The following is an 11,942-nucleotide window of genomic DNA, read 5'->3' as shown; positions in this document are numbered from 1 at the left end:
TCTCAAAACCATTGCAGCTGGATCAGTTTCTGTGCACTAATGGCATCTGGACTACAAGTTTTGTTAAAGGCATGTTTCAGCTGATAGTTCATGCTTTTTATCTATGACGCTACGCCTCTTGAGAATGTCTTAAATGTTATGTTATCTATAGATTGTTCTCAGGACCAAGTGATTTATAGTTTTGTCTAGAATATCAGAAAATAATGATAAAACTTGAATCACAAAAACCCAGTGCCCAAGCTGACATCTGCAAATGACAGAAGAGTATTAGGGCCAGGCATATCGGAAATATTTGGAGCAAGATTTTGTTTTTTAATTTGGCATTTCAACAATAAAGTTGAAATGTTGAGAATTAAGTTGATTTTCTAATTTATTCTCAACATTTTGACTTTATTTTCAAAAGCGAAATATAAGAAACTGCCTCCTATTAGACTTTATCAACATTTTGACAGTATTCTCAAAATGCAAAATAAGGAAAAAAAATATATATATTTTTCTGCTTATACCTGGCTCTAATACTCTTCTCTGGCAAAATGTTTTGTCCAAAACCCCAAAATAAACATTTTTGATAATATAAAACAGAAAAGCAGCAGATCGTCACATTAATGAAGCTGGAATCAAAAAAATGTTTGCCTATCATTAGTATGACCAATTGATTGGTTGTTTTGTCTGCAAACTGTTAGAAAATGGTGAAAACTGTTGATCAGTGTTTCCCATAGCCCAAAGTGACATCCTCAACAGTTTTGTTTTGTCCACAACCTTAAGACATTTAGTTTCTTGTTATAGATAAACAAAGAAATTCATATACTCACAACTATTAATTGATTACCAAAATACTTGGTGTTTAATTTAATTGTTGAGAAATAATCAATCCAGGAATCATTGTAGTGGTAATTTCCATACAGTGTTAATCTTGTTTTTTCTTCTTTCTTTTATTATTATTATTATTATTGTTATTAAGTAATTGAAAATACAAACACTCAAAGAGGATGGGTTAATCATTTTTGTATGTTCATAAAGGAATGGGTATCGTCTTCCGCTTCCCGCTCCTGGCCACTTGTGATTGGTTTATCAGCCTGCGACGAGTCCACATAGGAGATTCTGATTGGTCGACCGCTGGAAACCAGGTAGTGGGAACACGAAGCAACACGAGCTTGCAGAGCACAGCTCCTGCATTCATTTGTAAGTTAAGTAAACTACAACATTCGTTTATGTACGAATAAAGTAGCAAAATGTTTTTGATCGTATTTATGTTTGCGTCGTTGGTAACTCGGTGTAAAAGCTCAGCAGTGTCCGTATTAGTGGTGACAAAGTAAGTGGATAACGTGAATACTTGCTTGCACTTTGCTCGGGTGGTGTCTAGAAGGGAAATCCAGACCCGCGAAAGATCTCGCGAGAATGTACATTTTAACCTAATCCATTATGTCATCCTAGCCCCAACTAAGTGTTACACGTCCCTAAATCAACCGAGATCTTAACCATATCTTTGCCACATCATAAAATATAATTAGGTGTGCAAGATGTACAATAAAGCAACAATTCGTACAAATCTCGCGAGAGTTCCAAATCTGTGGTTGCCTGGCAAACTTGACTCTTGCCTCGTCGCGGTTTTCAATGAAACGTAATGAAGTTATTCACCTGGGCAATACTTTTTTTTTTTTTTTTTTTTTTTTTTTTTTTTTTGAACAAAACATTTTTTAAAACATCTCAGAGTGGACATTAAATCACGTGACTCAGCAATGAAAAGAAAAGGCAGTGAGGATGAATCTCATTCAGTAGTTTTTGTGTCACAGTGTCCTATTATCAGTCTGATAGGAAACATCATTAACACACAGCCAGTGGGACACCTCAAATGGATGGAAAAGAAGCTTTTAGAGGCAGACAGAGACGGATATAATTTTGTTCTTTTGGTTTTAATAATGGGGTCAGAGATGTTCCTGTTCTGTGTGCAGGGTTTTTGTATTTGTACTCCTATACAATACCCGCATGAAATGAAAGTGAGGTAAGTTGGGGGGTGAATGTGCTTCATTATGTCCCTCCCATCTTGATTATGTCTTGTCATTGTGATTAAACCTGATAGAGAGATCATTTTTAAAATGGCACTGCCCCAGAGACGTATGGAGGATATTGCTGTTCCAGAATGAAAAGGGTACGAGCATTCACATCTCCCCCATCACCCACCGATTATTTTGAAATGTATTCAGTCACTGAATAGTTACATGACACTTTTTGTAATTAGTAGTGTAATCCACTGGATTACAAAAATAAATCTTATTTGAGTACTTTTGGATTATTTGAAAATCAAATCCAAAAAAAATATGACACTCTGTAGCCCCAAAAATGAGACTTCCAAAATGTTTTTTTTCTCTATAAACATCTCAAAACATTTTCAGTGCAATGAAAATGCATTTTGCATATCCTGCTTTTATAGTTGGTCAAATTACCTTTACAAAAACAGTAAGAGGAGTACTTGCTCAAATGTCCATCCCCCATTTTCAATATATATATAAAAAAAGAAAACTTCACAAAATTGGCAACCGGTAGTCTGAGAGGAGTAAGTTACTTTGCTTGTGCATTATATTTAATATACAAGATTAATTATTAAAATATTCACCATATTTATCATATTTGTTATAAAAAATGTAATTAAGTAATCCCTGACCATGTTATATTTATTAAATGTAATCCAGGTGAATTATAGTAATTTATTTTTTGTAATCTGATTATGTAATCCTGATTACATGTAATCCTTTATTACCCAACCCTGTGCATGCATGTGCTTAGAGGCTGCTCCAGAGGTCTGATGTATATGCAAACTCACAAATACAAATGTGTTCCTAAGCAATCAGGAATCTCTTTGTGTTCATGTAGGAAACTATTTTTATTCATAGTTAATCAAGCTCATGTGCCTCCCTACAGGTGGTTTTCCTCTCATTATGGGGTCACCTCTGCCTCCCCGTGAATCTGGGCGCTTCATAGCAGAGCAGAGTCGGGATGTGTTTGTGGAGGAGGTGGGAGTGCAGAAGGTGGCTGAGATACTCTACAACCTCCGACACAGTGACCTGCTGACTGCCAGCTGCTGGAAGAAAGCAAATCCACTGGCTCCAGAGCCCACCTCTGACCAGGCAAGTCTGTCAACAGCTGGCGACACATTGAGAAATAGATTTTTTTTTAATATACATAAATGTACACAAGTAGTGAATCATTCAGTAACAGTAATATGGCATAATGAGGTGACCGGTGGTAATGATTCTCTTATTCCACTAAGATATGACTGAATTGCAGGAAGGCCCAGAATTGTCATGCACTGTTAATACAGCTTGTAAATTGTCTGAATTACCACCCAGTACATTTATTTATGTACTGCACTTAGTAGTAGAAATTTGAGGTACTTATACTTAAGATTTTTATCCTTCTTTATACTTCTATTCCAGTTCCTGTCAGTTGAAGATACTGTACTTTTTACTCCACCATATTTATCACACAGCTGTAGGTACTGGTCATTTTGCTGATTAAGATTTTACAGAACACATGTGATACACTTGTATACTATATGATGCAGTAATCTCGGGCTGGGCAGCATATCCATATTCTATCAGTATTGTGATATGACAATAGATATATTAGATTTTGAATATCATTATATTGTAAAATGGATAAGTGATGTGATTTTCTGAATTTTCCACATTGTTCTAGCTGTTCTATTATTTGCTGTCATTATGTCCACATTATGAATGGTCATTTATCAAAAATGTTATTGAAACAATAGTCATCCCATCAGTATCGTTGCAATATAGATATCGAGGTATTTGGTCAAAAATAATCTATTTGGTTTTGTCCATGTTGCCTAGCCCTAATGATGGTATTTTAGAGAAAATGTGTATATTGAGATATATAGCATATCTCGCAGACTAGCCTAAAACTATTGAGATATTATTTATTAGTCCTATTGCCCAGCACTACTTTAATCTACCCAGTAGTATATTCAGTGTCTAAAATGGGCTCCAGCCTGATGAACAACAACATAAATTCACTTACATGTATTTGTTATAGCAATATAACACTCAGAAAGGAGCTATTCTGCGTAATGAATGCTTTTACTACTGATGCTCACTTAATTCAGCACGGTGGTGCAGTGTTTGAATCCCCCAGCCGGCTGGGGCGCTGGGGAGTTTGTGGCCTTTCTGTGCAGAGTCTGCATGTTCTCCCCGTGTCCGTGTGGGTTCTCTCCGGGTACTCCGCCGTCCCCCCACAGTCCAAAGACATGCAGCATAATAGGTTAATTGGTGACTCTAAATTGTCCATAGGTGTGAATGTGATAGTGAATGAGTGTCTGTCTTTGTGTGTCAGCCCTGCGATGAACTGGCGACTCGCCCAGTGTCAGCTGGGAGAAGCTCCAGCACCCCTGTGACCCGTAAAGGATAAGAGGTTACAGACAATGAATGATCTCAATTAATACATTTTGCTGGTATTACATCTGTACTTTTACTCAAGTACTGTACTTATTTCTTAAGTAGAAAATAATGACCTGTAATTGTAAAGGAGTAGATGATATTTCTAAGATTTCTATGATTTATTGGCAGAATATGGCAGCAATGGAATGTAATATTCATAAATATGTTTTTATTAGTGTATAATCATCTGGAAGTTAGATGCATTTTGTTTTTGTTTCCTCAGAATGAGTAATTTGTATCTACAGATTGTTTTTGTGCGGTTTTCACAGCCACTGTGAGGATCATCACTGTCCATAAGTTTACATGTCATAGTGTAACACTGAGAAATGTATCTCCACAAAATGTAGAATTCAAGTAAAGAACCTTTACCCTGCTTGTTCACTGCTTAATTTAAGCATTTTGATCTAACTCTCAGGCTTGTGCTTTCTTGATGATTTGATGTTTGTTAACGTTGCAGGCCTTGAACTGGGTGTTTGTGGTTGACACCATGAACTTCTCCTTTTGGCCGGAGAAAGAGACTCAACAGTGTGAGGTGACATATAAAGGGACCACATACACAGGCTACATGACCCTGTGTGCTGCCATCACCAGGGCCATGGAGGAAGGTGAGAGCATTAAATAAATTATGTGTGCAAGACAACAGACTTTAGTTTATTGCTGCCTCTCTCTCTTTTTTTTTTTTTTTAGAATTTTTGTTATATTAGAAATAAATAATCTGGTTTTGTTTAACCATACACTGACTTAGCTTGCATACTACTGAAACTTAGATGTAAAATAAATCAGATTCTACTTTTAAGAATTACAATCTGGGTGATGGAAATGTCAGAATTATGGAGAAAATGTAAGCCCATCCTCTAACCGTGTTACATGACGTCCTTGTATTTTTTATAGATGGATTTATCCTTTATGTTGGCAGCTTCATCTCTGGAGAAAAAGATGTATATTCAGGCCCTCTTTGATGTCTCTTCTTGTTCCTCTTTTGTGTGTGCTTTTGTTGTGCCCTACTATTACCAATTATTGTGTATGTGCCCTTTACTTGAACTTGGACTGCTGTGAAATTGCTTGTAGCTCTGCATGCGCCTGTGAATCACGCATAATTAGCGTGAATGACTCCGGATATGAATCAATTATGTCTCATATGGAATAGTGCTCTCAATGTGTGGTCCCTGTGGCCTTTATAATTACAAGCGATTCTCTCGGAAAAGCACAGGTAGCTTCACTCCAGAGTGTGAAACTCAAGGGTTGACAGCGTGAGATCAGAAAAAAAAAAATCTCTAAAAATAAAAATGTCTTTTCAGCTTCTTGAGAGACATGGCCACTGTGGAGTTATATTCCTGACATTATGTCACAGTATAACTTCATAATTTAACTTCATAATTTAGTAGCCTTGAGTGGCCACTTTCTTTTCCTCGGCGGTTGGTCTGTCTGAAGAGAAATCCTTCTAGCTGCTTCTCTTCACCTACAGAAGATTATGAGGGTCAGGCATAAGAGAAAAAATGAGCGGAGGAAGATTTTTTTGAATTCTGAATTTTAAAAATAAAGTTAAACTTTCAGTATTAGTGCCAGGCAGGGGTAGTAGAGTTTTCATGTATCTGTACTTTACTTGAGTTTTTTTTTTTTCACATTTTACACAAATATCTGCCCTTTTTACTCCTCTAACATTCTCAAAACAGGCTCTTTACTTTAACTTCAATGCATTTCAGGGGAATTATTGATTCTTTTTTTTTTTTTTTACATCATTGTACACCACCCTCCCAATATAAAGACTGATTTCACCCCAAATAGATGGGACAATAATACTTTCAAAAGACAATTTCTTGGTGTATCTATTAGTACAGATCATGCATGACAGCTGTAACAAGACTAAACAGACAAGAGGAAGACTTGACCATGGAGAGAAGTGAGGCTCAGTTAGCTTGCACAGAAACCACTGGAGGACGTGTCCTTCAGAGGGCTTCTTTTGACTTTTATACTTTGATTATATTTCAAAACTGTACTTTTTTCTCTTTTAATTGAGTGGTGAAGTTGTATCATTTTATCTATTTTTATTTTCATCTGTGCTTCTACTTTCTACTGGCACAGTTTTTTTTATTTAGTTCAAATATCTTTTTCAGAATATGCTCCATATATACCATTTCAACACTTCAACATTATTCTCGGAATGCAAGAAAAAAAAATCTTCCTGCTTTACTTTTTCTCATGCCTGGTACTAATACTGAAAGTTCAGGTGACATTTTGACTTTATTTTTGACTTTTCAACTTGTAATGCAAAATTTAAAAAATATTTATATATATATATATATATATATTTTTCCCCTTTAGTTGTTCTCACTCCGCAGGCAGTGGTGGGGTGTAACTAAGTACATTAAAATACAAAATTGCAGTACTTAAATATTTCCATTTTATTCTATGCTATGCTTCTGCACCACTACATTTTTTTCTGGCATCTGTAGATCACTTTGCTGATCAAGGATTTATACTGACAAAGCATGATATCCTTAATATGATGTGAAGCAGTACTACAATCTATTTAGTACATAAAGTATCTTGTACAAGAATATTTTGCTCATATTACTTGTGCACGTTTACATAAAGGTCTAGTGTGTAATATTTCGGGGGATCTATTAGCAGGAATGTAATATAATAATTATTAATATGTTTTCATTAGTGTTTAATCACCTGAAAATAAGAATTGTGTTTTCGTTACTTTAGAATGAATGTTATACCATGTTGTACCACCATGTTTCTACAGTAGCTTAGAACAGACAAACTAAACACTGGCTCATTTTTCAGAAGTTTCGCAGCCACCATAGTTTGTCCTACATGCTGGGAAGGGGAGGGTGAGATGAAGCTCACAGCTGGATGACACTAAATCTTACACACTGATCCTGTAGGGACAAATTTGAATTCAGGACTTTTACCTTTAAGGAAGTGTGTTTAAAATGTGGTATATCTATGTTTATTTATAATACAAGGAGTTTTTAACTGATAACGAAATGGCCTCATGTAATACTGATGCTCTGATAATGCTTTAAGTAGGCACCAACATGGAACCAGCCACATTACAGTTCAAGCATCTAATTTTGATCTGTTTTGAGCATTTCCACCAAAAAAGAGAAATTGGTTCAGAACCCAAAAAGTTGGTTCCCAGCTGGAACCAAAACATAGCAGGTTTTCCTTGGGAACCAAAATGCGCATGTCATATTCTACAGGTTATTGCGTGTTCTGCAATCCTTGTTTACACTTGTTCCACTCAAAACTGTGGTTGGTTCACAACACCCAGGTTCCATGAATCTTGAATGGAACAGGTTCAAGAACCACAACTGATTTGGTGTAAAAGGGCCATGTATAACCTATGTATGCAAACGAGACCATAAGTGAAGAGATCGGCCTTGAAATCAGATGAATTTACAGCATGCAGACTGCAAAAGCCCAGGTTAACATTTTCCCAGACAAATAGCGTTAGCCAGTTAAAAAGAAGCAGGGCTTTTTGTTTGGATAAATATATTTTTGATGTGATATTTTGTGGAAACACTACTGCTTTTGTCCACAGGGGCCTCTAAAATCAACAAAATATGAAAGTTCCTTTTATTAGTTTTAAGTGAAGGACCTGAATACTTCTTCCACCACTGTCCACAGGTATACCCATCACTGATCCAAAGTACTTCTCTCAGATGAGCGTGGAGGAGTTGGCACGCGTCCTTCGATCAGACAACGAAACACCCATGCCCATGCTTCACGAGCGCCACCAGGTCCCAATTTTACATTCTGTATCACAACTGAAACATTTGTTCGCTATGTTTGAACTTTCTGTTTAAAACCTTAGGGAAGTGTACTGATTGACACATCTGAATGAAAAGCTGACTTCTGCGTGAACCCGTTGACAGCCTTCACAGCACTTATGTAACACAAAGCGCAAGCAGTGCTTTTCAATTTAAAGACAAACAGATGTGGTGAGACACACAGGATGTATCATCTCATGTCTGTAATCAATAGACTCTGAACAAAGACGGTACAAAACCAGCGTGCTATTACCTTCCTACGTAGCACATGAAGTGTCTTGAGATTATATTGTTCAGCGTCCTGTCATATTTATGCATGGCAGCTGTGGACATGTGTGTTTTTGTCTACCACCACCCAGGAAAACTAATTTTAAAGCTCATATAATTATTATATCTTTCAGAGTTACATTATTAGCTGAACTGTATTCCTTTTGTGATGAGTGGAAATTGAAAGTGTGCAACTCTCAGCCGCCTACTCATCATAAAAGTTAAATTTAAACACGTCACATACTGAGTCTTTCTAACAAGGTGCTGACTGAAGGCGGACACGTGCTGCTGGAACACGGCGGAAGCTTCCGGAGTTTCATCAGCCAAGCCGGGAACGACGCCCGGAAGATGGTGGAACTCATCGTGGAGAAGATCCCCTCTTACAGGGACGAAGCTACATACGAGGTTAGAGTTAAAGAGTGTCAAGTATAAAACTGTGGAATGTTTTGTCTTTTGAAATTTATGGATAAAAGGCCATGTTTTTCCTACAAAGCATCTTTGAAATTCTGTATTTTTACCTTTTGCCAAGCTCAAGGTTTATTCAGGGTTGGTACGGGTGCTGGAAGTCCCTGAAAACATTTTAATTTTAATGTTATGTTTTCAAGGTTTGAAAAATGCTTGAATTTTAGATAGTGTTTGAAATTGTAAGTGCATTAGGTTCATAATAAAACACTACCTGACTGAAAAGTTTGCTTTTAGAAATCAAATAAATTGGATATTGACTCAGCCAGTAGGATGTCAAGTCTTCTTACAGACAGGTGACACATTTTGAAACTGTGTTGTGTTTTCTTGTGATTTACCATCTTTGGGTATATGTTTTTATGTTGTGTTTGTTTGTTATGTGGTGAGCCCCAAATCTAATAATAAATAATTTAGTTGTTTATAGCACCATGACATCTGATATAATATGATGAAGTGAAATAGTCATTTTGAGCATTATATGTTATAAATATGTAATTTATCACAGTTGTAAGGTGCTGGAAAAGCCTCAGAATGCACCTTGAAAATGCTTGAACATTGAATTTGACATTGGAAACAAAATTTGCTTAGGTTTTGTTGTGCCCCCTGTGTCACAGGCAAGACAAATTATGACTTAACATTTACAGTTACTAAAATAATCACCATAATTTCTGGTTGGTTAGGTTTACATTTACAGAACATATCAACTGTAACTTCAAAACAAAGCTTTGATGCTTTTTACTTTTTAATTTGAAAGTCGGAGCCATCGTTTGCTTCGGTTTTTCTCCAGAATTCACTGTGTGTACAAGAAGATTATTAACGTGAACTCAAAACTAACTAAAAACTGAAACTAGATGTGAAAAAACACTTTAGTTAACTGAAATAAAAATTACAATTAGACTTAAGAAAAATAAGAAAACCAAATGAATCCATATTGTGCTCTTACGAAACTAAAATAAAAATATACAGGAAATGTCTTCAGTTTTAGTCTTTGTCATTTTTTTAATAAAGAAATGTTCAATTCTCTGATTTTAGCTTCTCAAATGTGTGTATCTTCTGGTTTCTTTACTCCTGTATGTCAGTAAACAGAATATCTATTTGAGGGCATCATCTTGGGCTTTGGGAAATGCTGATCAACATTTTTCACTGTTTTCTGACATTTTACGGACCAAACAATTGTTAGATGAATCAAGAAAATAATCAACAGATTAGTTGATGATGAAAATCATTGTCATTTGCAGCCCCACTTTAAATTCATAGAAATTGCATTAAAAACAAAGGAAGCCTATAGGAAGCATTTGGAAAATTGTGTGGTAAATCGTGTTGTAAGAGTTCCATCTTCTGGCCAGAAACAGTGTGGCAATATTTATATCTACAGTCAGTGAAGGAGCAAATCACTTTTTTAGACATGCAATGTTGCTTTATTGTCTTTGTGCAAGAACAGCTGCCTAGTAATGAACAGCGAAGGCTCAAGAACAAATAAACAGGTGACTGAACACATATGAGTATGATCAGAGTGTGGAGCTGTCCTCCTGTTTGATTAGATTTTTTAACATGTTAAAAGGAAATTAAATAGAATATACAAGTATGGAAAATAAAAACAGAAGTAACAAATGAACTTAACAGCAAATGTTCAGCAGAAACAAATGATTTATGTCGATTTATGTCTGTGTCATCCGTCTTGAAATGCTTGAGTATTCCCACTTTTGCCACAATTTTCTCCAAATGGAACTCAATCAAGTCAACAAACGCTTGTTTCAGGGGAAGAGAATCTCGTTCTACAAGCGAGCTCAGATCCTGGTGGCAGATTTCTGGGGCGTCATGGAGGCCAGAGGAGAGGGTGACATCATCAACATGGACTGGCTCACCATGTTTGCAGACTACAGGGTCCCTCAGGCTCTCGTCCACTTAGGAGCGCTGCGATACTCTGATGCACTGATGCAGGCGCTGAAGGATGGTGAGACAGGAGGCAGTGTGCATGTGTTTCACTGGTTGTAAAGAAATGACACATTTAAAAATGGTGAGCTATAATCAGTCTGTATGATATGTGTTTGTCTCCCATGTCTCTCAGGCGAGTTGCTGAACTCAGGGGACAGGAGAGAGGTTGAGATCCGAGGATGTTCGATTTGGTCTGTGGAGCTGATCAAAGAGCGTCTCTGCAAGCTGGTGCAGGAGAGAGACCAACAGACCTGCAACATCAACTCCGCAATCATCGACTTCTACCTGTGGCCTTACGCCAAGCAGCACCACAAAGAGATGGCCCACATTCCCATACACCACACACGCTGTGTTTACTACTGATGGGCCGGCTGGCAGCTTTACATACAGTAGGCTGCGCGTCTCAGTCTGCAGCCTTGGCTCTCTCTCTATTTTTTTCTCTGGGATAAAGCCAAGCATGTTTCCCTGCCAGATATATGTACCAATTGGCTTCTGACTCGTTGTAATGGAAACAGGTGTCAAGATATAATGTAGCTTATTGGTCTGTGTAGGAAGCAGCCATTCGTTGGCCATTCTCAGTCAATTAAAATGTTTTCTGTTCATGAGGAACATTTTCTAACAAACTTGTTGCTGTAACAGAAGGCAAGTGATCATAGACTGTATGTGAGCACACAGCAATGGATGCTTGCAGTGATTTGTATTTGCAAAATGACTGATCAAACTGAAAATAGTGTAATAATTCAATAATAAAAGTCATTTCTGGGGTTCATATTTCACATCGTCCACTACACTTTCCAAAGAGTTTTCTTTTTCATTATTGAAGAGATTTATAATAAATTCAATAAATCTAGTTTAACTCGCATTTGAATGTAATGAATACAGGTGTTTTGCACGATCACAAACAGACAGCTCAAGGTTGAGTAGGAAAACGGTGCTTGTCTGAGCTAAAAGCAGCTGGAAGTCAATTTTCTCAAATGTTATAAATGTAATTAACAAAGAAAGAATTTCAGAAATATCATACATGATACAACTTTTCCTCAAG

At 36.8% G+C, this 11,942-nt stretch overlaps 1 protein-coding gene across 1 annotated transcript; it reads left to right on the top strand.

The window, feature by feature from the left end:
• The first annotated feature begins 1,044 nt into the window (after positions 1-1,044).
• qng1 (Q-nucleotide N-glycosylase 1) lies at positions 1,045-11,616 on the top strand. Its single transcript, XM_084729562.1, has 7 exons — positions 1,045-1,182; positions 2,920-3,125; positions 4,912-5,059; positions 8,094-8,206; positions 8,765-8,908; positions 10,724-10,919; positions 11,034-11,616. Exons 2-7 carry the CDS (start codon positions 2,937-2,939, stop codon positions 11,261-11,263), a joined length of 1,020 nt encoding a protein of 339 aa, XP_084585688.1. The 5' UTR covers positions 1,045-1,182; positions 2,920-2,936; the 3' UTR covers positions 11,264-11,616.
• The last annotated feature ends 326 nt before the right edge of the window (positions 11,617-11,942 follow it).

Source organism: Lutjanus erythropterus, chromosome 10 (genome assembly GCF_056507025.1).
Source record: "Lutjanus erythropterus isolate fLutEry1 chromosome 10, fLutEry1.hap2, whole genome shotgun sequence".
In the NCBI taxonomy this organism is placed as follows: domain Eukaryota; kingdom Metazoa; phylum Chordata; class Actinopteri; order Lutjaniformes; family Lutjanidae; genus Lutjanus; species Lutjanus erythropterus.
The sequence above is the reverse complement of the archived record's forward strand: the minus strand, read 5'-3'. Positions and strand labels throughout refer to the sequence as shown.

Excerpts from the sequence above, each read along its gene's own strand:
- qng1 (XM_084729562.1), top strand. The coding sequence starts at position 2,937 with ATGGGGTCACCTCTGCCTCCCCGTGAATCTGGGCGCTTCATAGCAGAG. Across the intron at positions 5,060-8,093 it reads CACCAGGGCCATGGAGGAAG|GTATACCCATCACTGATCCA; the intron begins GTGAGAGCATTA and ends CACTGTCCACAG. Across the intron at positions 8,909-10,723 it reads GGGACGAAGCTACATACGAG|GGGAAGAGAATCTCGTTCTA; the intron begins GTTAGAGTTAAA and ends CGCTTGTTTCAG.